Below are 24647 nucleotides of genomic sequence, written 5' to 3'. Positions count from 1 at the left end.
GCTAGACACGAAGACATGTATTTCTCTGTGCGATTGCGTATAATTTGAGGACTATTGGTAAACGGTCTGTGATTCATCATAGAAAAGATGAAGAAGCTTTCTGGAAGGGAGCGGTCAAGCAGAGAAGAACGGTGCTTAGCATGACATATACTCTTAATAAGGAATATGCCTGTCTGATCTCCTTCTCGAAATGCAATCGCCTTTGCTGATTCGTGCCAAGGGCGATAAAAATCGCCCGGTTGCAGGAGTGCGAGATCTCTTCGCAAGTTGACTCACTCTGTGCGTGTCTTCTTTGAGAAGCTTAACTTTTCTCCATTAGAATTATCCTCAATTTTTATTTAATTTTATCCCATTAACATTACTTAAAAATATTTTTTCAATTTTTCAATATCTTAAATTCTTTTTCCGTTTAAATACTTAAGAGAAATGTGTTATTAGGACTGCTCTGCAATTTTTCAATTTTGAAATACATGGTCTATATATAATCTATTACTTAAGGATGAGTATCATAGAAATTACAAAATTTTAAAGCAAGTCTAATGTCGAGAAATAGCGTTGCTTAACTATTCATTTTTCTAGTCTAACTTTTACTTCAGGTGGTGTAAAATAGAAAAAAGAACACACCTGTGCGACTGTTCCCATAAGCAGACAAAGAATCTGTAATATTATTGAGATATTGCAAGTGTTCCTTCATTGGTAAAACGAAACACCTGTTACATTATATTTGATATGATGTAAAGAATAGGAATTAAATACAGGTTTGGTTTGACATGTGATATATATCTTCTACTTCTTGAAGAATATTGTTGATAACTCAGTATTTCACTTCAGTAGTATTGTAAATGTGCCAAGATTTATAGAATGTTTTATAAAGAATGTGATTCTTCATAGATGACGTTATTTCTAAGGAAATTGAAATACCACTAATAGAATAATATTTATCGACATGCAAGAGTCTCTAGCCAGGTCTCCAATCATATATCTCATAATTTTTTCTAGAAGAAATGATCGAAGGTATTTTAACTAGTATAATAAACAATAATATGTATGAGAGGTACGTATTTATAATTAATTCTAGAATAAACTTCTTTAATTTTTGCTTTTGAGCAAGAAAATAAAAAGTTTGTCTGATTAGAGATTCTTATTTTTATGCAAAAATATCATATTTTTCATATTTTACATCGAAAATTTAAATAACTTCAAAAAGATTCAATTCACTCTGTTGATTGACTATTAACATATATTATTGGGTTGGCAACTAAGTGATTGCGGATTTGTCAATACCATCTAATGACAAAAGCGCCAATCATTTAGTTGCCAGCCCAATATACAAGATTCCAAAACATCCATGAAGAATGAAATTCTAAGGGTACCCGGTACTTTAATCTACTACATAATATTTAAAAATACTCCCAACACCTTAGTACTTTATATATTAATACCAGAACTACTATATTACACTATATACTATGGAAATACTATATATTTCAAGACACTTCAGATCTTGTAATACAGTATATATCTATGAATACCAAACTACTATACTATACTCTGTATTGTAGAAGTCTAATTGCAAGATACTTTAAACTACTTAACACTGGAACTACTATATTATGTCTGTATCATAGAGATACCACTACGTCAAACCACTTACTTCATAATCGAGCAATATCCTCGTGTCAAGGTCACGCATGATGCCCTCTACCCGTTCTCAATTTTCAGTGTCCGGAATCAGAGGAACAGAACGCGGAACGCGAACGAATTCCTGCTAAACGTTGCCATCACCGGCTGCCAGGATGTTCTCTGCCAGTGTCCGTAGCCTGAGACGTCCCGTCATCGACCTTGAAACTTCAGGTCGGAGAACCGAGAGAGGTTTCGCCTTGGGTAATCGGTGCCGCGGACTCGAAAACTAGGCCTGTGCCTGCGGTGACGTCGTCTTCGTTATACGTCCCGATGTTGTATACGGTGAACGAACAGTGATGAGAGGCGTGGAGACGACGAGGACGAAAGAAACGCGAAGCGAGCGTGGAGGAGCAGTGAGGAGAGCAATAAGACAGAATGTGTTGGTGAACGAAGGAGAGAGAGAAAGAGGGAAAGAAAGATATGCACAATGTATACGGAGAAGGAAAGAGAAAGAAAGACAGAGGCGCGTTCGCGGTAACGAAACAAATAGGCCGGCGACTTTCACCGCGTATCCAAGAACGGCAACACGACATACAGCGAACACAGGCTGAGCGCTCTTGGCCCAAACCACTCGAGTATGAGGTGTACCCTCGCTCACCAACGTCCTCGAGGGTGGGGGGAATCCTGCTTCGAAGCCGCCAGACACGAGGCATACCCTGAGAGCCAGCGAACGGACCTCGATTCTTTTTCTTTCGCCCGTGTGTCGCACGTGTTGTCTCTATTCTCCGTGGTGGCCCGGCTACGACCTCACTGTGCCTCCATCCACCACACAGAAAGTGCCTTTTCGTTGATCTCCGCTGTTTTGATATCTCTTTCTTTTTTTGTACAGTATATGACCAAAAATTGGATAACGTTCGAGTCAGTTTGTCGCGTACCGAAGTGTGTGTCACCTTGCACGCCTTCCTCGTAGCCATTCCTCCTTTGAATAGATAGTAAGTACACAAGCGGTTCGTTATACAGAGCCGGAGGATATTTCATACGAAGCATGCATTCCCGCAGTCGACTCTGAACAGAAAGCATCGAGTAGTGCGGCAGGTTTTGTGCGCCAAGAGAGGAAAAAAGTGGTGATCAATCGTTGAAAGAAATGCACGGGTGCGTGTTGTTACGTTGACGATGACACGACGACGACCACCAGATTCGACATGGATCGACCTGCTAGTCTGGCTGCTTTTGATCATCCTGCCTGCTGGAACCGGTACGACTCTTACCTTATGATGCTAGATCGCTGCACGCGCGCGATTCCGTTATCCGCTCGAGCGAACTTGGAGCGACGAAAGTGTACCGAAAGTGAAAATGTGGAGCAATGATGTTCCAATCGAGGAGATTTCATTTTGCTATTTTATAGTTGGGAGAACCAGTGGAGTGTTTCTTGATCTCCGATATTAGCAATGAGTTTGTTTTAAAGTAAGGTATAAATATCGACCCATAGAGGTAGCTGAGAATTTTGAATTGATTGCTGAAACTGATTCATAATTAAGATTGTCTGAAAATGATATAAATAGTGGGTTTAATAAGGTACATAAATGGTTATGGATAATTATGGTAACTTTGAGAATGGAATTTATGGATGAGTATGACTTTGGATAAGGTATCATATGACTGAATAATTTTTAAGGCGTAAAGAATTTATGGTTTTTAAAGAAAAATGCAAATTGTATATAGTTTTGTAAACAAGTGCCTTCCTTGTGATTTTAATAATTTAGTAATCAAATCACGTTAATTTAGTTAATTTGAGTACTGTGTAACGTAAGCTTCAACCAAATTAGATCTGAGTCTTACTTCATCCTGTTAATTCTACTCTTTTTTGTTTCTTAAGGTCATTACAATTTAATTGGCTTATTTCCTCTATGAAAGAGCTTTAAAATTAATTCTACATTCGTTTCTCGATAAATGTGCAACTTGGTTGATTGTAAATTAAATCTCCTCCTAATCCCTAACGAATAATTTATTTGCATAGTTAACTGACTGATCGATTATCTTTTACCCGTGAACCACTCCACGACCAATCCTAAAAATTGTCAAGGGGGTCAGATTTTATTTGAAAAATTTTGTTTCTTTTCTAAAAGATTCCAAATAATGAATCGAACGATTCTAAACTAAGAACTTTATAAACGATACTTTGTAAACAATAATAGGCAAAAACGATTGAACGCCTCCAAAGAATTTTGAATATTTTTAAATAAGTTCGTGATTCCAAAAAATGAACTGAACGATGAAAATAATCGAAGCAGATCTCATTTGAAAGATTCTGAATCATTCCTAAAAAAAAAGTTCACGATTTCAAGAAATGAACTGAATGATAATGTCCCGAAATATTAAAAAAGTGATCGAAACACGACTCATTCAAAATCTATTTCATTTAGTTCTTAAAAAATATATTCATAATTCCAAGAAACGATCCATAGATATATAACGCGATGCATGCCTTTGAATTCATCGTACATGATCCGATCCAACTACGAGTAGTTAAAGATTTCCACTTTATTAATGTTTGTTCTTGGACCCTCTCGTGACACTTACTTTTAACATTAGAAAACTTTCATTTCGTCGAAAGAACACTGCATTTCTCGATGCAATTCGACGCTTTCTTGTTCATTATGATCTTAGAAAATGTTTTCTTGTTGTTTCTTACAGGAGTTGCGCATAGCTATGCGGATAAACAAAGGTACGATGGATGGTACAACAATCTGGCTCATCCTGATTGGGGATCGATCGGCAAGTAGTTCAAATACTATTGCTTCGTTGTCTTGTTACTCTGTTTAAATCTGTTTCCTTGTAAACAAGTTGCATTCACAGTAGAATAGCATCAGATCGTTATTATGCGGTAGGACAGGGTCAAATTAGGGAAAAATTGTCTTTTAGAAGAATATCGTAAGAATACTTTTAATAAGATATTGATAAAATATTGATAATGAAACATTGAGAAATATTGATAAACTGCGAGGAAGATAGGAGGTTTGGAATTTAAAGAAACTGTTTTGTGATTATGTATTGTTTTTTTATAATTAAATGATAGAACTTAATATTTGATAGAAATCGGGGACAGTGAGATTGAACAAATTTTCAGTAATTTTGCCCAGCTTTTCGTTAATATTTATCTGTACGTTGTTACATTTGTACGATTATTAAATTTGCATTACAACATGGAAGTTGTTATAATTTAAACGGAGAAAGAAGAGAATTGTAGTTGCAAATATTTTTTGTTGACACTGTGATGCGGCTCGAATTGCAATAGCGTGCAAAGCCAATGGCGCGTAGAGTGAAAGGCGAAAAAAGTCGCTATTTTGTTTCAATATAGGCTGGTATAAAATGGCCAGCAAAAACTTTAGCACCGTGAAAGACGTAATCAGCTCTGCCGACAGAAATGTTATGGTTCTTTAAACATGAAAATCGCCGCCCCTCGATTATTACACTAACATTGATGTATTCTATTCAACATGAACGACATTGCTACTAATGATACTTAGAAAATAGTACATATCCATTAAAAAGACTAAAATCTCGAGATCATTGTCTTTTTATCTCTCTAGAAAAAGAAATGATTAAGTTACGAATGGGTCCTGTCAGGGAAACATTTGTTTTTTTATACCAAAAGAATCTTTCATTTTACGCTTTAAATGTCTGTTACGTTTTTTACGCTAATTTTCTGCCTTGTTTAAATGACACCATATCTTATAAAGTGTTCTTTCCTGCGTGTTAACTATCTATGTACTTCCTGACAGAACGCTAATAATTTAGTCAAACGTATAATGTCGTACGGAGTTCATCGTTTGTGCTAATAGAGTAAGAAAAGAATAACGGAATGGTCAATTTTTGATTCGGTTCTACATTTCTTTCACAGCATTAAAATATAAAGTATACGCTTATTTAACTTTCAATGGTTATCGTTAGATCGTAAATAAGTTATACTAGTTTGGATTAAGCTATTTACCTAATAGAGAGTTGAGGAAGCTCAGAGGAAGAAAAATACACATCGTATTATAAGTTGAGCTGAGAAATTATGAGTTTCAGAAAAGATAATTTCCTCGGGAAAAATTCTAATGAATTCAATTCGTAATCAAAAGTTACTATAAAAATGGCGTTTAGTTTTTCAATTTTTAAGTATCTTACTTTAATTATTGTTCTGCGTTTTATGTAAAAGATGTCATTAATAGCACTTTGCCTGTGAAATACAGAATGAAAATACAAATTAAATGATACAATTGTCGGTGGCTATAGCTATGATCCATCGATATCGAAGACTTTTTAAATAATCCCAGATAACAGGGGAAATATTATTCCAAAAGACAAAAGATTTAGCGAAAGTGCTGAACGACGATGCTTTGTAATAAATAATTAGAAAAAGAAAGGAATTGATTATCATGTCGCTCTTAACACGGTTTGTACATCCGTAGACAGCAGGCTGATACGAAAGATGCCAGCAGCATATTCCGATGGGGTTTACATGTTGGCTGGCCAGGATAGGCCATCTCCAAGGAAGCTCAGTCAGCTTTTCATGCAAGGTGACGATGGTCTGCCATCCGTCAAAAATAGGACAGCATTATTTGCCTTCTTCGGTAAGAACATATCAATGTTTTTGATCATTTTAAACAATGCATATTAATTCTCATTTAATTTCACGGAGTATATAAATCATTGTTCATCGATTGAGGCGAAATAAATACAGATAAACGTAAAAATTAAATTATAATTAACGTCCTTCGCAAAAAAATATTCATTCATCAGAAAATAATTCTACAATTGATTCAATAAAAGGAAACGGTTCATTTATTATTTCACGCTATCTATTCCTCGATCTTCTTTGCCTAATCATAGAAATTAACAAGAATTTCATCATAGTGGCGAAGTCTGTAGACTAAACAATCCAATAAGATCGTTTTACATTTACTGCATTAGCATCGATGACTCAATCAGAATAAACCTAGGCAAATTTACGAGAAAATTATTACATTATTAGCATTTTAACAAAGAACCAAAATTACGGGATTTAAAGTATCTTTTTTCCTTTACCTATTATGAAAAAAAAGATCTTTGTAGAAATTGTAAATTTATTTCTCTTCGATCTCACGAAAATGATCAAATTACTAGTATTTCAATAAAGAACTAGTATTTCAATAAAACAGTCAAATTACTAGTATTTCAATAAAAATCATGCAACGTAAAGTATCTTTCGTTTATTTCGTTTGAAGAGAAATCCCAACGATTTCTAAAGAAATTTTCAATTATTTCTCCTTAATTCCAAATATCGGAAAAATCAATACGATTTGAGAGTAATGTCGTCATACAAGAAAATTGTCACTCGGAGATATTTCGAATGAATCAGGTAATGATAGAATAGCATGTAGAATTACCATGGCTGACGGTGCACGCATTCGAATATCTGTGCACGTTGTTGCGCAAACAGTAAGGTGTCCGGGTGTCGGAATAGAAACGAGTATCACGAGGTGCAGAGAACTTTTTGATCCACTTTTCACGGTAAAATATTCTGTGTAACGTATAATGAAGTGTGGTACACGTTGAACCGGGAATTATTGAAAATAGGGAATCATTGATTCGTATTTAATTTAGTTTTAAGAATTGTTACAACTAATAAATAAAACTAGCAGTTAATCTGTGGATAATTATGAAAATTCTTATTTTTATTAGATCAAATTAGAAATTAGAGATGTTTTAGAAAAATGGAGCTTACATAAAAATTTGTTTCTCCTGTTTCATTCAAATAATGTTATAAACACCATACTTTGGATATTTCGTATAGTTTTGTATATTACCTGCATCCTATACATTTCTTCAAGTTTAATCTTTGTCAGAAATGTATACACGTTCGTAGTCCACTAATAAAAATAGCAATTTTATTAAATTTGAGTCAAATTTTAATAGGGCTTTTGCAATATGTGTGAAAAGGTTTTGTTGAATGTTTAATGATACTGTAAAAAATATAAAAATGTATTCGTAAAAGACTTTCGACGATATGAATTTCTGAAATTCATCAAGCACACGTGCATTTAAATTTCCATTTCACTTAGATTTCTCTGTGAAAAATTATATAGCGATATGCGTATGCATCATATCGTTATTATGTTCATTGTTTCTCTTATCAATTAAGTATCAATTCAGTATGGAACTATTAATGAACAGACAGATTAATAATGGCATCCAAGTACCAGACGTTTTTCTTAGAAACTTGCCGCATTATAATTTATCGGCATATGTACTTACATGGAATTATCCTTCAATATATTTACATAATAACCCAAAGCTTAAATACGTGGAAGTAGGAAAAATTAAACAATTTTTCTATATTTCAGTATCTTATTATGTATATGTACATTTATGAAACCGTAGCGAAAATGATAAAGGATATGTCTAACGATAAAGGAAATTAAGTAAAGTGTATACAGAATACTAAATTAGTACGCAACGAACGTAGTATATATTGCAGAGATGAACCTTGGATAGCCAATTGAATTAAATTAAGAAAATCAGCTCTCAAAAGAAACATCCAGGAAAATTTCCAGACAATCCAATGTGTGTTTCATTAAATCAAATTTGATTACAACAATCGTACTTAAAGAGAAACGATTCCTCAAAACTTTGAAGTAAAATTAATTAAAGCAAATCGAATTAGGAAATTCAGCATTATAATGAAATTAAATTAAGAAAATTAGAATTCAAAAGGAACGATTTTCTAATAATTCGAAATGAAAATGTTTAAGCGAAGAAAGCCAGAATTAGCGTAGTTAGTCCGATTTCTGTATATGTTATTGTGTACTTGTTTAGTATGTGTTTTCGATTTTCTATTTCTGGTGTTATGTAGTTAACATTCTCTTCTATTTCATATTTCATTCCTTGTCTTATCGTCGTTGTCCAACCTAGTTTGCCAGCTAATCTTACCTATGCGATAATTCTTTCTATCGACAATGGTACATTTAATGGTCCTATTGCTGTTATATCCTTAATTCTTTCGTTTGTTTCGCTGTATGTATGAAGTTTATTGCTCTGTTTCCGTCGTCTTGTCATAGCTTTTGGAAATATCTTCTATTACGAATCATATATTGCTGTTTTCTATTTCCTGTAATGAGTTGGTATCTAAATGACTCGGTTTCTCTTTTCGTCCGGTGTCTTCTGGTTCATTATTTTCAATAGAAAACCAGTATTACAAAATGCTTTAGGTTTCCCAATAATTCGATCTGAATTTAATTGATTTAATTCGAATCGAGCAAAGTGAGAATTCTAATTAGATTAAACTTAAAAAATCCAAATCCGAAGCAGTCAATTGCCGAATAATTTGAAGCGAACGTGTTCGGTCTCACGTTCTCAATTTTGTCCCAAAAACCGTTGCTTAAACCGGAATTAACAAACGTCGAGGAACCAGAGCAAAGGAAAGTGCGGTCGATTCTTGAAAGAGGCGAAATGCAAAAACTGGAACACTCCCCTGAATTCCATCCGTGTCGATTGGTGTTTGCGGCGAAACTCGACAACGGAAGCGACCAAAGGGGAAAAAGTGATCCTTCGAGAACCGGTTGCGCGTTGCGACCGCTTCCTTGAGAAGTGGAACCTCGATCGCTCTTCATCGAACCTGCGTATGAAACCATTTCAGGGCAACTGGTCACGTCGGAGATAATCATGGCCAGCGAAAGTGGCTGCCCCATAGAGTACCATCGAATTGACGTGGACAAATGCGATCCGGTTTTCGACAAGGAGTGCCAAGGTAACAAGTACATTCCCTTCCGTCGGGCGGATTATGATCGGCAAACCGGACACAGCCCTAATAGCCCACGTGAACAGGTAATTTCTTGCTTTACCCGATTTTATTTATTCACCCGATTTATACATTGATAGTTGGGAATATGTGAATGATTTGCGTCGTTGAACTTTGGTTGAACATTGGAAAGCGAGGTTGCCTTGTGATATTTTTGACAACGTATAGTGTAATATATAATAAATGTAGTGATATTTAACTATATATGATAATTACCAAATATAAGAATATGTTGCATATTTATTATAGCGTATTTTGAGGGAATTTCGACTAGCAATATAGAAAGAGTTTCGAATTTCAATTTATTTGACTTAATATGGATTTGAATTTAATTTGAATGTAGTAGGATCTGAATTTGATTTAGACTTGAGTTTGGATATTGTTGTCTTAATATGAAAATTCGGAAATTGAATTGTATTCGAAAATTTAAATTTATATTTGAGAAAGTTCGATCGTTTTAATAAAAATAAAAAAGAAATTTTTAAATATCCAGACAACATATTTTTGATGGATATAAACTTTATTCATAATGATAGAGAAAGTAGTGGTCATTAAGAGCTCCGCAAGTTGTTTCTTGCGCTTCTTTTCAGCGTATCTTATTATTGCGCCACCGGGTAAAGCGTATTGAACATTTTTCACGAGAAACCGTGTCACATACGAGACACAGAAAACTTGTATACCCACCATAATTTCTCGTTTATTTCATTACCTTTTACGTGTAAATTCATATACGTATATATTAGATAATTCCATAACTAATGCTATTTTTTCGACAGTTAAACTTAAATTAATGGATTTTGTCATGAAAAACATACCGAAAAAATGGCATTATTTATAATCTAATAATATTTAAATATAAAATTTTGGCAAAATATATGATTTTCGGGGTTTAGAAATATTAAAAAATTGGTAAAATTTTACAAAATATATAATTTTCAAGTATAAGATATATAATTCCCATATATAAAATATGCCAAAAATAAACATTTGTGTAACATAAAACTTTCAAATATAGCTTCAAATATAGAACGGAATTCTATTACCAAAGATTATTCAGATATTGGGAAATAAATCGTGAAAAGTAGCTCTGAATACGTGAGGTTGCAGATAAACAAAGTGACGAGTTGGATCGACGGTAGCTTCATTTATTCGAGCAGTGAAGCATGGGCGAACACCATGAGGTCTTTCAAAAACGGCAGCCTCCTTATGGAGCCTACCAGGAAATTTCCTGTGAGGAACACGATGCGTGCTCCACTTTTTAATCATGCTGTTCCACACGTTATGAGAATGCTCAGTCCAGAACGTCTTTATCGTGAGTTCAATATCTTTTATCATTGTACGTGACGATTTCAAAAATTTGTTTCATTGTGACAAATCATATCTAGTTCTTGGAGATCCACGAACGAATCAGCATCCTCCGTTATTGGCTCTTGGAATATTGTTTTATCGGTGGCATAATGTGATTGCTGCACGAATACAACTGGAGAATCCAAATATGTCTGATGAAGATATTTTTCAGAAAGCGAGACGTGTTGTTATAGGAACGCTTCAGGTTTGTTTATTGTATTTAAATAATTATTAAATACAGGCACGTGTGGCCACCTATTTATTATATATTTATCTAGTTGGATAAATTTGATATAAATCGCAAATTGTTGACTGAGCTATTGTTTTATTATAGATTATTATTGAAAAATAAGATACATATTTTTCAAACCTTAATATACATACAAATTAGAAATATTACTTTATATAACGATGAATTCATTTACTTAAAGCAACTCGTATCATCTTATATCTATCGTATTATCTACAATCTTATGGAATTTTCTCATAATTATACAGATTGCTATTCAGCATAAATTCATAAAGATGATCAGCATCTCCATATTCGATATACACATTAATTAATTCGATTACATATTAAGTATCTAACTTAATTACAATAAAATACAGATGTAATATATACTTTCTATCCATAAATTGTCACTCCGTTGTCGTCGTTACAAGTAATACTATATCATTGTCGTGTAATTGTACACCGTTACTGTAACTCGGTATACACGATGTACTAATTTCATACTACTTGAAGAATTAATACGAACTTACCGACTGTAATCCTTTATGAAATCTATGAGTATCGTCTTTATATCGTTTAACCACATTATACTATACTGTTTATTTACTTTATTACTTGTTACTTTTTACGAATATAATACAATTCGAAAGTAATCTTGTTTTTCTGCAAATTGAATTTTTAAATTAAATAGAATTTGTCACTAACAGATAGAATTAATTTTTTCTTTTTAAATTGCAGAATATTATCTTATACGAATATATTCCAATACTTCTTAATGAAGATCCTCCAACGTATACGGGATACAAGCCAGATTTACATCCTGGAATCAGTCACATATTTCAGAGCGCAGCTTTTCGATATGGGCACACGTTGATACCGCCAGGATTGTATCGTCGAAATGAAAATTGCGAATATAGAAGAACTAATACCGATCAACCTGCGATTAGACTTTGTTCCACTTGGTGGGACTCCAATGCAAGTGGTGTTTAAAAACAAATAGTTTATATTAGATACAGATTATTATTATGAATATAATTTCAATTTCCAGTAAATATTCAATAACTTCCAATAATTGATAAATTTAAATTTCTAATAATTTCAAATATATTAGGTTGTCCCAAAAGTTTCTTTCGTTTTATAAGGAAATAATAGATGCACAACATTTTTTATTTTACATTATTTTACTGAATTATATCTGATCTACTTTGTTCTACAGTTAGTTCTGCATATCTTTTTATTCTACTTTTTGTTCTACAGTTAGAAATAATTCTAATAATTCTAATATTCCAGTTTTTAATATCTTATTTTTATATTTTAATTAATTTAAATGTAATTCCATTTAACTTAGATAAAGTTATGTTTCTATATTCTTAGGAAGTTTTAACTAACAGTACGATCGAAGAACTCCTCATGGGCATGACATCACAAATAGCAGAGAAAGAGGATAATCTCCTTGGCACTGACATTAGAAATAATTTATTCGGACCTATGGAATTCTCAAGACGCGATTTAGGTGCTTTGAACATCATGCGAGGAAGGGACAACGGGCTTCCAGATTACAATACAGCTAGGGCACATTTCAAGCTACCTCGTAAGAAAACTTGGAACGAAATCAATCCGGAATTATTCAATAAAAACCCTTCGCTATTGCGTACGTTAGTAGAAATACATTCGAATAATTTAAACAACGTGGACGTTTACGTTGGTGGAATGTTGGAATCCAGTGCCGGCCCTGGAGAACTCTTTTCAGCTGTAATTAAAGAACAGTTTCTTCGTTTGAGAGATTCTGATAGATTTTGGTTCGAAAATGAAGAAAATGGGTAAGTGATGATGATAGCATTGATAGGTATTATATTGAATTTAAAGGCATAGCATAATATTATACATGGCTTCAAATTTTTAAAATTCAGGAAGTTTAAAAAGTATATAATAAAATTTTGTTCCATTTATAATTTATTGAAAGAAAAAGTTAATAGTAGTAAGATAACGATCCCAAATTATTAATTAGTTGCTTATATAAAAATTTCTAAAATAAATTCCAAAAGTAATATTGTGCACTGACATTTATATTATATTTTATTTTTTAGAATTTTCACAAAAAGTGAAATAGCAGATATTCGTCGGGTAACTCTATGGGACGTAATAGTAAACGCGACAGGAATACCAGCAGACGCCATTCAAAGAGGTGTGTTCAACTGGGAAGAAGGAGATCCATGTCCTCAGCCTTATCAACTCAACTCAACAATGCTGGAGCCCTGTGTTCCACTACAACGTTACGACTATTTTGAAGTAATTATTATTCATTATCATTGGTGGAAGAGATAATTAAAGTATTAATCGATATAATTACACGTACAACCGTATGCACCCTAAATATAGAAGCATATTGAATTTCATGTTACAAAAGTCATTTCTAAAATTCGCTTTTAAAAGTATGTCTTTTAAAAAGAAAGAATCTTTTATTTTTTGAACCAAAAATGCAATTGAAACACAAGAACCTAAGAGCGTAGGCGGTGTTAAATGAGCTAAATTAAAATAAGTCAAATGAGTAGGCAGTACTACAAAGAAAATACAATGCCAAATCGACATCGTATAGTCCCTCTGTTTCCTTTTACATATGTATCTCAAATTGCATTTCTTGAAACGATAACCAGTTTAACCAATTTCAAAACCCCACGATATCTCTTCCAGTCTATTATACAACATTACGTAACAAACTATCTTCCTGGAACTTCACGTTTTCCTCATGTTACCCTATATGTACAAACTCTGAAAACTATGTACATCTATTCCATTACAGGGAAGTGAGCTGGTGTACATATACGCCTGTGTTTTTCTCGGTTTCGTTCCGATTCTTTGCGCTGGTGCCGGTTATGGTCTGGTCAAGCTCCAAAACCGACGAAGAAGACGTCTAAAAATTCTCCAAGAAGCGATACAAAAAAGGAAAGATGGTAAAATCTGCGTGGACAAAATGATCGTACGAGAGTGGTTACACGCGAACCATCGTCGTCTGGTCAAGGTGAAATTCGGGCCGGAAGCGGCTCTGCACATCGTCGATCGCAAGGGAGAGAAACTCCGCACATTCGATTTCTGCGACGTGAACACGGTCACGATAGAAGAATCGCAGGTGATTGCAGCAAACTTTTACGTTTTACTTTTGGAAGGAGAATCCAGTCAAGAAATCTTGGCTGAAACTTCGTAATTGTGTAATATTGTATAGAGTTTTACAAAGGAAACGGGTGAATTAAACACATGAAAATTTGTAGAGACTGGTTCTCTGGTTTGGCTCACCGATTTCAACAAGCCGAGTTGATATGCGAAACCCATGTAATTCCACGCTTTCGTGCGTTTAAAAATGTTTCTTGCTTCATAAGATGGAATTACGCTGGTTATTGTTAATATGATTAGGGCAATGTTTTACTGTAGTATAGTGTCATTATCGTGATTCATTAATGAATTAGATTGCTAAATTTTTTAAAATAATTAAAATAAGAATGTGTTTGACTGAAAAATTCAAATATTGTATAGTAGAAAATACGTCTATTTAGGAATTAATCATTTTTCTTACAATATAGTATTTTACAAAACTCAGTCTGTTTCAGTCAACATGTTGATATTCAAGTGGTTTTTAGTAAAATATTTGTAAATTCTATTTATTTTTCTACACTTTCTAAGTTGTGCATAAAATATGTTTCATTAAAAATAACTTTACTAACAATGGTCTAGCGTGCTTGAAATAGAGAGCATTCTATATATTATTATTACGTAGAATCAAGGGATTCTCCCTCTTATCATTTTCCATTTCGTTAGGCAAACAAAAATTAATATTAAAAATGTTCCTAACATTTTACGTTCTTCGCACAATCTTCTGTACAACATATTAATTAATATTTATTTAGGAAAACGAGAATGGTCATCGTAAGGCGTTGGTTCTATTGCGGATACCGCGAGACTACGACCTTGTCCTTGAACTGGATTCACTGGCCTCGCGTAGAAAGTTCATTGCGAAACTGGAGGCATTTCTGGCGTCCCATAAGAAGCACTTCACCCTGTCCCAAGTGAGTAGGGACATTATGCTTGCAAAAGCGGAAACGAAGGAACGCCGCCAAAAGAAACTCGAGCAGGTACTTTTTTGTATTCTTAGTTCGAATCGACTCCTATTTCGCCTTTTAAAGCTTTCAACGTATCACTTCCCGCTTTGTAAACTATGTAAGGCTAGTTTTTTCCTTTTCTGACAGTTCTTTAGGGAAGCTTACGCCCTGACGTTCGGTTTACGACCTGGTGAAAGGCGACGACGATCCGAAGATAGCGACAGCGGTGAGGTCGTTACCGTGATGAGGACGTCGCTTTCTAAAAGCGAATTTGCGAGCGCGCTTGGAATGCGTGCAGACGCTGTATTCGTAAAGAAAATGTTTAATATAGTCGATAAAGACAGGGACGGTCGTATCTCGTTTCAGGTAAAAGGCGTTGAATTTTGGAATTGGAATTTTTAAGTTTCGCACCTTTATACAACATATTTGTGCGACATATTTTATATGTATTTTAAGTTACAGTTTCTTTGAATAATTAGTGCTTTCGGTTGATAAGTTTCTTATTTTCGTTTAAGAAAAACATTATGTTATTAAATTATACCAATTATTTAATTAAAATTTTAATTAAAATTTAGATTAAAGTCTTAGCTTAGATTTGTAATCAAGCTTAAGCTTTAAAGATTAAAAATAATATATTAAGTGGTTAAAAAGCAATAACCAAAAGCTAAGAATTCATCCATTTTAATAATATATCAAGGAATTAAAACTTAAATATATCTCCATTTTAGGAATTTTTGGACACTGTTTTATTATTTTCACGCGGGAAAACCGAGGACAAATTAAGAATAATCTTTGACATGTGCGACAAAGACAGTAACGGAGTCATTGACAAAGAAGAGTTATCAGAAATGCTCAGATCTTTGGTAGAAATTGCACGCACAACTAGTCTATCAGACGATCATGTTACAGAATTAATCGATGGAATGTTCCAAGTAAACTTTCAACTCCAAAATGTCTATCGCTAAAGTATCCGTATCCAGAACATCGATTGCATCTCCAATATGGTTTTTTTTAGGATGCCGGACTCGAGAGAAAGGATTACCTCACGTACAACGATTTCAAGCTGATGATGAAAGAGTATAAAGGCGATTTCGTTGCGATCGGTCTCGATTGCAAAGGCGCGAAGCAGAATTTCCTCGACACATCGACCAATGTAGCTCGTATGACAAGTTTCCATATAGATCAACTTCCACCAGAGGATTCGAAAACCTGGGCTAAAAAACAGTGGGACGCTGTTTCGACATTTCTTGAGGAAAATCGGCAAAATATTTTCTATTTATTTGTTTTCTATGTCACAACCATCGCTTTATTCGTCGAAAGATTCATTTGTAAGTTTCTTTTTGGTTATTTTAAACCTAGGGCTACCGAATCTGTCCAAATATGTAATAAGTTCCTTTTTTAACTTACACTTTTCTTTACAATTGAACAGCTTTCTGAAAAAAAAGGAACTATAATAAATACATGCATAGGTACTGAATATATTTTCTAGGGAAACAATTGAATCGTTCTAAATTTTAGACTATTCCTTTATGGCTGAACACACGGATTTGAGACATATTATGGGAGTCGGAATCGCCATAACTAGAGGATCTGCAGCAGCCTTGTCTTTTTGTTACTGTCTACTCCTTTTAACGATGTCACGCAATCTTTTGACTAAGCTCAAAGAATTTTCTATTCAACAATACATTCCTCTTGATTCTCATATACAATTTCATAAAATTGCTGCGTGCACTGCGTTATTTTTCTCCGTTTTGCACACAGTGGGACACATGGTGAACTTTTATCATATCTCGACTCAACCATTAGCTCATCTTCGATGTTTGACCAGCGAACTTAGTTTCCCAAGCGATGCTCGGTTGACAATATCGTTTTGGCTTTTTAGAACAGTAACAGGTAGATATTTAGCTTAATTTTTATTCATTACAAATTACTTAATAATCATATAAATGTTTTAAGTAACACTAAATTATTTTTACAGGTTTAACTGGGATCTTGCTATTCGTTGTAATGACAATCATTTTTGTCTTTGCTCACCCAACTATTCGTCAAAAAGCGTATAAATTCTTCTGGTCCACGCATAGCTTATACGTAGTTCTATATGCATTGTGTTTAATACACGGTTTGGCTCGTTTGACTGGCTCTCCGCGATTTTGGATTTTCTTTGTTGGCCCTGCCATTATTTATTCTCTAGACAAGGTAAATTGAGTGATTATTCTATTGTATTTTATTGATTCTATTATTCAGATTTATAATTTTATCATCTAATTCTTTTACTAACTAGCTGCGCCTTGTGATAATTTACTTTCCAATTTTCATACATAATAATTACTGCTATTAATTATTATATTATTATTTTACATTTTTTAAATTAATAAATTCCTTATTAATCATTACACTATTATTTTTAAGATGGTGAGTCTCCGTACCAAATGCATGGCACTGGACATCATCGAAACGGAACTGCTACCTTCAGACGTGATTAAAATCAAATTCTACAGGCCACCAAATTTGAAATATTTATCCGGTCAATGGGTTCGTCTTTCTTGTACCGCATTTAGGTCGAACGAATTTCATTCGTTCACCTTGACTTCTGCACCACACGAGAACTTTCTCTCGTGTCACATTAAGGCGCAGGGACCGTGGACTTGGAAATTGCGCAATTACTTCGATCCCTGTAATTATAACCCGGAAGACGAGCACCCGAAAATAAGAATAGAAGGACCGTTCGGTGGTGGCAATCAAGATTGGTACAAGTTCGAGGTCGCTGTGATGGTTGGCGGTGGCATTGGTGTCACTCCCTACGCCTCCATGTTGAACGATCTCGTGTTTGGAACTTCTACCAATAGATACTCTGGAGTTGCCTGTAAGAAGGTAATTATAACTGAATTTTATCGTACTCAGATAAAAAAATGATATTTTTGCATACTATAAATATTTAATAATGTTTATGTTATTATATTTTATTAAATTTAGGTTTATTTCCTTTGGATTTGCCCTTCTCACAAACATTTCGAATGGTTCATCGATGTACTAAGAGATGTCGAGAGGAAGGATGTTACGGACGTGTTAGAAATTCACATATTTATTACGCAATTTTTTCACAAATTCGATTTACGTACAACCATGTTGGTAGGTTATCGCACAGTAGTAATTACTTAGTTGGGAAATTACATTTTTATTATATAAACACAAATTGAATTAAATTTCTTTGTTACAGTATATTTGTGAGAACCATTTCCAAAGGCTGTCCAAGAAAAGTATATTCACCGGGTTAAAAGCGATAAATCATTTTGGTAGACCCGATATGACGTCGTTTCTAAAATTTGTTCAGAAAAAGCATAGCTACGTAAGTGTTAGAATTACTTTCGCTTAATTAATACACATTGGAATATTTAATCTTAAAATTAAATAAATTATCACGAATTAAAATGAAACGTTATAAATGTTATTTAAAAAATTAAATATACTAATCTAAATTTTTGTTTTAATTAAAATGTTGCCGTAGGTTAGTAAGATAGGAGTATTTAGCTGCGGACCGCGTCCTCTGACAAAGAGTGTGATGTCATCCTGCGACGAAGTGAATAAAGGGCGACGCCTGCCGTACTTCATTCACCACTTCGAAAACTTCGGCTAGTCTAGTTGATATCATTTCAAGAAAAGAGTAGAAGAAGAAAAACGATGGACTCTATCGTGAATCTCGTGCAATTCTATCGAGTGTACATATTTATGCGCGTACGCGCATGCCTTATTTATATAACAAATATTATATTTCTTATTTATGATTACAAAAGAATGAAAAAATATTTGTTTCTTCAATTTACGTATGATAAAGTCAGTATTATTAACGTCAGCCCTATTGCGTGATATGACATTGATAAGCAGAACTGATCAAACTGGGTGAGAGGATTTTCAAGCTCATTATCCTGGAACTCCTACATATCTCTTTGAATTAAATATCTTTTTAACCGCTTAAGGATTGAATTTTTATTTAAATTGTATCAAAAATCTGTATCTCTTTTTCTATTAATTTATTTTATTATTTATTATTTAAATATAATTTGAATTACGAAATGATTCTAAATTTAAGAAAATTTTCCTTCTGGAAATGTCAAAAGGTTCAGTGAGCATTTATCACCTATGTTAATTTCTCAATTAATTATTAGATAATTGGTTAATTAATTTAAAGAGATCTGATTAATTAAGTAAATAAAAGAGTTAATTGAACTTATGTCCTCAAGCGATCAAACAATTAAGTTTATCAGAAAAATTAGAAAAGCATATTTCATTGTAGTTACTGTTTATTCCCTTTCTTTCTCCATAGGAGTTCTAGGGCTAAACTTACAGTTTTAAATGAACAAAAACTTCTGTTGAAACATATTGAGGAATTTGTTAACGCTAAAAGATTATGTAGCATTTATAATCAAGTATTGATAGGTCTACGTGAAGACGATGGAAACGGATAAGACCAGTTGTTCTTTGACGAGTCTTCATTAGAGTCATGGTGAAATTCTGAAGGCTCGTGTGACGTATATCCTCGATTTATCACACCTTGTGTCTCTTCCTTGATATCGTGTCTATTTTGTAGCTTGGAAGACAATTGACTGAAAGGATAAAAATTCCAGATCTATGTAATAAGTTCTAAATCGCTATACTCAAGCCTGCTGCTAATTAATCCAACATATCATATAATTAAGCAAACATGAATTAAAATAGAACCTTATTATACGATCACCAAATGAATCCTCGATTTTAGGTAATCTTCGCCTGACGTTCCTCGTATCGAAACTCTCTTCTATGATAACATGTCTATCGTACGGCGTATCGTAATCAACTTCCAATATCGTAGAGAACTGATGAGGAAAGATCATGTCTATCGCCGTAATCACCACTCCAGTGAACATACATCCGATACCTAGAAGAATTCACTTCCTGAGGATCCAATTTTTCCTTTTTCATCAATCATGTATTCTATCATACATTCAATTCAAACAACATTTCATCTTCAGGCATTTAGATTTAAAACTGTAGATCTTCTTAACTTAGATTTTAGACTCTAGAGCTGAAGATAAAAGTACTAACCAGCTAACAATACAAGCCAATAATTCCATCCCAAATTAAAAGCAAGAATGGAACCGTCGATATGTGCAATGAGAGGCTCGCAAGGTAAAAGTGCCCAGTAGATTAAATTGGTCAGAAGCATACATATCCCGGTGAAGATCATGCCGTAAGCGCCATATCGTGGCACTATTATTAATAACAGGTTCATCATGGCCCAAGAAGTAAAGGACGTCCTAGAAAGAAGCAATTAGTCAACGTATAAATAAAAACGAAAGATACAGTCAGGACAGAAGAATGAATTAAGAGTGACTCAATGGCAAAGGTATTTTCTCGAGGCATACCAGAGCATTAGCGACGCGTAGTAACCAGCTTGTCGATATTTGCTTCCCCAGGAAAAGCCTTCTTGATGAAGACTGAAGTATTCGGCTAGAGAAACTATAGGAAACGGTGCACCCTGGTTCAATGCTTGCTTAAAGGCACTCGTCATCTCTCCTGTACTCCTCCACCAGAATCTTTCGTTATACTCCACGTCGTCCATTGGATTTTCGCTACTTGGTAGCACTTTATGTGGAAATTATTAAAATAATAAAAAGAGAATAACTTAAATATTAAATAACGTTATATAAGAGCATTAATTTAAGATACATCAAATTATATTTGAACCCATTTTCTAACAACTGAAGCAAGTCATTTGTAATACTGTTTCATAATTGAGAAAGTGACCTCGAGCAGACAATTGATTTTGGACGCACAATAGGCGACAGGCGGCAGGTTTATTATAGCAACTTACGCCTGTAGGTGATGTTTATATGCATCAGACCGATATATCCTCCGATTTCCGCAGCAGTTTTCTGTCTCGAGAATGCACTGTATGTGCTAACAATGGTGGCGGAACTGGTGTGCCAGGATGATCCATACTGAGCGACTGTAATCATATAAAAGGAATCACATACATAGATATACATATAGTTCAATAGAAAAAAGTCAGTTAATTGCGAGCAAAGTGGACTACACAAACCTTGGATCGACGCTCCAACGAAAAGGCTCAATGTCACCGTGAGGAACGTGCTAATACGCTGTCAACCATAAAAATTTATAATTCATATCAGTAACCAAATAATTAAAAATTATACTCATAATTATATCATTAACTGGAGAATTAAACTTTAAATTAAGGATAAAATGAGATTAAACTTTAAATTTGGGATAAATTGGGGATAAAAGGAAGAAGGAAGTACTGACCTCCTTTCGTATTCCAGGAAATATGACAAGGAACGCGGTAAAGATGGTGCCGAATATAACAAACACAATCACTAGAGGAACATCTCCCGTGACAGGTGTACGATTACTATAGCTATACAACGTGGGTCCTCCGTCTATACGGAAAGCGTCGAACCATCCCTTCATCTTTTTAATCGAATCTTCGAGTTCCCTTCGACCTTCAGGGAACCGGCCAGTTCCGGTTCTCCTTGTAGACCACTTGGCATCAGTGGCTTTCCCTGAGCATCCATCGAGTATAAATGTAACAGAGAGCAAATCACTGTGAATTTTACCCTTCTGCGCTCTTTATTTTCAAATTAAACGTTTCTATTCTTGGAAAATTTCTTAAAGCATGAAACAATCACGTGTGACTTCTCGTTTCAAATTTTTCTTACAGATTTTCTTAAAACACTCAAAATCCTTTTTTCAGTTCAAACCAAAACGAAATTAGGATCACAGTATAAGTAATAGGAAACAGTATAAAGTCAAAGTTTCTAAGAATTTGTGTACCTTAGGTCGCCACGCTCTGGCTACCAGCACCCAAGGACGATTATTGTGAAAGAACGATGCACGATGCGGGCACCTGCACTGCGAACATGGAAGGTTCGAAGGCAGCTCGAACACTAAGAGCCACAGTAGGTTAACGGGTCTTCGAAAGCGATCTCCAGGCATGGAGTAGAGGGGACTGAGAGTCTTAACGTGTTTAAGAGGGGAGCATGAAAGAGAAAAAACGGACCAGGTGGGGCTGGCTAACTCTCGAAGGAGTCAGCCACCACCTAGTCCAAATAGAGGAGGCGAAGAGGGACAAAAGGTGTTCTCGATCAGCTGAGCCAGGAAAACGCGGCTCAGAGCGAGAGGTGCGTGTCTGGCGCGTTTTATTTCGGCGGATCGGCGATCGATGATCCCGGATGACGACACGAGACGTGACACGTGAGCGTGGATCGCGTGGCATGCTTGATGGCACGCGGGCGACTTCGACGCCTGCACAGACGATGACGCTTGCACCTCGATTCCCGGGGAATTTTTTTCGTGTTTCGTCACACGTACACCTGAAATAAATTCTGGTTAAGAAGAAGAATATTTAAATGAATTTATTTGGAGATGTGAATATAATGGATTATGTAATGGATTGCATGGTTGTTTATTTAAGGTATGATTGTTTATTATTAAGAATAACGTTAAAAATTTATTACTACTTTGCGTTTCACCACATGTATGCTTAAAATAAGTTCCTGTTAAGAAGAGGAGTGTTTAAGTGGATTTACTTGGAGATGTGACTATAATGGATAATGTAATGGATTGCATGGTTGTTTATTTAACGTATGAGTATTTATTATTAACAATAACACTAAAAATTTATTATTATTTCGTGTTTCGTCACATGTACGCTTAAAATAAGTTCTGGTTAAAAAGAGGAGTATTTGAGTGGATTTACTTGGAGACGTATCATTAGTTGATGCATTGGATTTTTAAGTTGTTAATTTAAAGTGAATATATGTTTATTAATTGATCATAATCTTATTATTAATGATAATATTAAAAATTTGCTATTACATGTTATGACTAATCAAAACATGTACATGGTTTTCTTGTAGAAGCTTAAACGTAGAAAAAGTGTGATGAAAGTTACTGGAAATGTAAAAGAAACTTCTAAAAGAAAATATAATAGCATTATTCGACAAATTTTTGAAAGTTCTTATAAATCTGGAATAATGAGACAAGTGAGTAGGAAAGTAATATTAAAAGCCAATGAACAAAAAGAGCGATAAGACATGCAACAGTTAATTGAGTTTCTGGGGTAGTCGAGAATGTGTAATGATGTTACTAGATGATCTGCATGAAACTATGATGATTAAACAGAAAGAAAGCAACGTGGATTTAGTCTCATCCTGCACGTCAATTAAGTAACGTTCATGCTTCAAGTTCAATTAGTTCAAGAGGAAAGAGGCACTCTAATTACTTTATAATTATAAAAAATGAAGATAAACGGTGTCATATACATAAATATATATGTAACTGGATTTCAGGCGCAATTAAAGCTAAGAATCAGTATCGTAGACGTCCAACTAGCAGCATTTAACTATTAAAGGAGACTACATTCCAAAACTACATACTCATTATCCAACGGAAGGTCAGTATCATTCACTTCATCAGACTCGTTCAAACCCACTATCCTTCGTCTTATATCTTCCACTAATTTATGTTCTATTTCAGGCTCATTCTTATTATCCTGAAATTATAATAGATAGCGCTTGTTAAAGTAATAATATGGAACGTTTAATAAAATTCGTAAGCAATTACGGTAGTGTCTATTTATGATTTTTACGTAATTAGTTACAACTTTACTTATTTGTCTACACTATATTATTAGTTAGTATATATTACTCTCTTTATTTATTACTTCTCCTGGTTCATTAATTCTTTAGAAATATGTTGCATTATGTCTCCTTTATTCAGATAGATAATTAATAACAGCTTAAAAACAATGATTTATATTGATAAATTTATTTATCACAAGAACATAAATAATCCTAAATTTTAAGCTATATATTAAAAAATAACATCTGTAACCGTCACCTTTCTTTGTACTTTATTTGTAAAAGTAATTATCATGACTACGTATGAGACTTTTAAGACTTTTAAGCGACTTAATTGATAAAACAAAGATCTTTCCTACAATCTGAAAACTATCCTATCCTAACAGGTACTGTCATGGAATAAAATTTCATCCCATACGAATTTCATTTTAATCTGATCGTCTCGCGATGGTATCTCGCTCACATTCTAATTAACGTTTTACATTTTTATCTAATAGTAATAAAACCTGTATTCGTTTAATATCATTGATGTCTAAACTAAAAAGAATAATCCTACGCAAAACAACACCCATGACAGAATTAATTTAATTAATTGTAATTTCGTTTAACGACAGCTTTTAAGTATTAAAAAGCCACATATCTATAACAGCAACGAAAAGCCTAAATTCAGCACACTAACCGATCACCAGAGTAATATTTCTAATCGAGCCATAGAAACTCGTCAACGCGGACAAGCTCTCGAACCGAACTCTCACCTGACTCACATCCTCCGCTCCGCAATAAAAGCAACCCACAGAATACTGGTCAACGGAGTTACTGGAACGTAAAATCCCGGATACGAGCTACCGTTTTTCATTCATACGGCCACGGCCAGGTGTCCACTCGACTGGTACTCG

At 34.2% G+C, this 24647-nt stretch overlaps 2 protein-coding genes and 1 long non-coding RNA gene across 12 annotated transcripts; 2 read left to right on the top strand and 1 right to left on the bottom strand.

Moving 5' to 3' along the window:
* Positions 1-25: 25 nt before the first annotated feature.
* LOC126916062 (dual oxidase) lies at positions 26-18931 on the top strand. Of its 9 annotated transcripts, none has more exons than XM_050721406.1 (22): positions 26-131; positions 1723-2615; positions 2683-2878; positions 4318-4398; positions 6078-6239; positions 9284-9471; positions 10553-10757; positions 10831-10997; positions 11763-11999; positions 12399-12844; positions 13112-13313; positions 13825-14151; positions 14924-15148; positions 15263-15481; positions 15844-16047; positions 16131-16443; positions 16634-17008; positions 17094-17311; positions 17525-17986; positions 18089-18244; positions 18333-18461; positions 18621-18931. In XM_050721406.1, exons 3-22 carry the CDS (start codon positions 2797-2799, stop codon positions 18747-18749), a joined length of 4527 nt encoding a protein of 1508 aa, XP_050577363.1. In that variant the 5' UTR covers positions 26-131; positions 1723-2615; positions 2683-2796; the 3' UTR covers positions 18750-18931. The 9 variants fall into 9 exon arrangements, with proteins under 9 accessions (XP_050577363.1, XP_050577358.1, XP_050577361.1 ...); XM_050721401.1 differs by having other exon boundaries at positions 104-279; XM_050721404.1 differs by having other exon boundaries at positions 104-279; positions 11763-12003; positions 12403-12844.
* A 464-nt stretch (positions 18932-19395) lies between these two features.
* Positions 19396-24645, bottom strand: LOC126916086 (dual oxidase maturation factor 1). Its single transcript, XM_050721476.1, has 10 exons — positions 24507-24645; positions 23548-23663; positions 21944-22482; positions 21416-21672; positions 21192-21249; positions 20964-21098; positions 20515-20734; positions 20195-20406; positions 19832-20027; positions 19396-19716 (listed from the first exon to the last, which is right to left on the bottom strand). The coding sequence occupies exons 4-10, from the start codon at positions 21578-21580 to the stop codon at positions 19536-19538; spliced, it is 1167 nt and encodes a 388-aa protein (XP_050577433.1). The 5' UTR covers positions 21581-21672; positions 21944-22482; positions 23548-23663; positions 24507-24645; the 3' UTR covers positions 19396-19535.
* LOC126916105 (uncharacterized) lies at positions 22456-23733 on the top strand. 2 transcript variants are annotated; one of them, XR_007710425.1, is made up of 3 exons: positions 22456-22583; positions 23029-23154; positions 23461-23733. It is a non-coding gene; the product is annotated as an uncharacterized LOC126916105 (long non-coding RNA). The 2 variants fall into 2 exon arrangements; XR_007710424.1 differs by having other exon boundaries at positions 23029-23733.
* Positions 24646-24647: the final 2 nt, after the last annotated feature.

Source organism: Bombus affinis, chromosome 5, assembly GCF_024516045.1.
Source record: "Bombus affinis isolate iyBomAffi1 chromosome 5, iyBomAffi1.2, whole genome shotgun sequence".
Classification (NCBI taxonomy): domain Eukaryota; kingdom Metazoa; phylum Arthropoda; class Insecta; order Hymenoptera; family Apidae; genus Bombus; species Bombus affinis.
This window is presented reverse-complemented; position numbering and strand designations above follow the sequence as displayed.

Bases quoted from the DNA above. Each gene is read 5' to 3' on its own strand.
- LOC126916062 (XM_050721406.1), top strand. From the start codon at position 2,797: ATGACACGACGACGACCACCAGATTCGACATGGATCGACCTGCTAGTC. The intron at 12,845-13,111 runs GTAAGTGATGAT...TTTATTTTTTAG, and splicing joins TTCGAAAATGAAGAAAATGG to AATTTTCACAAAAAGTGAAA. The intron at 13,314-13,824 runs GTAATTATTATT...ATTCCATTACAG, and splicing joins AACGTTACGACTATTTTGAA to GGAAGTGAGCTGGTGTACAT.
- LOC126916086 (XM_050721476.1), bottom strand. From the start codon at position 21,580: ATGAAGGGATGGTTCGACGCTTTCCGTATAGACGGAGGACCCACGTTG. The intron at 21,099-21,191 runs GTTTGTGTAGTC...ATATGATTACAG, and splicing joins CGTTGGAGCGTCGATCCAAG to TCGCTCAGTATGGATCATCC. The intron at 20,407-20,514 runs GTATGCCTCGAG...GCTTCTTTCTAG, and splicing joins TACGCGTCGCTAATGCTCTG to GACGTCCTTTACTTCTTGGG.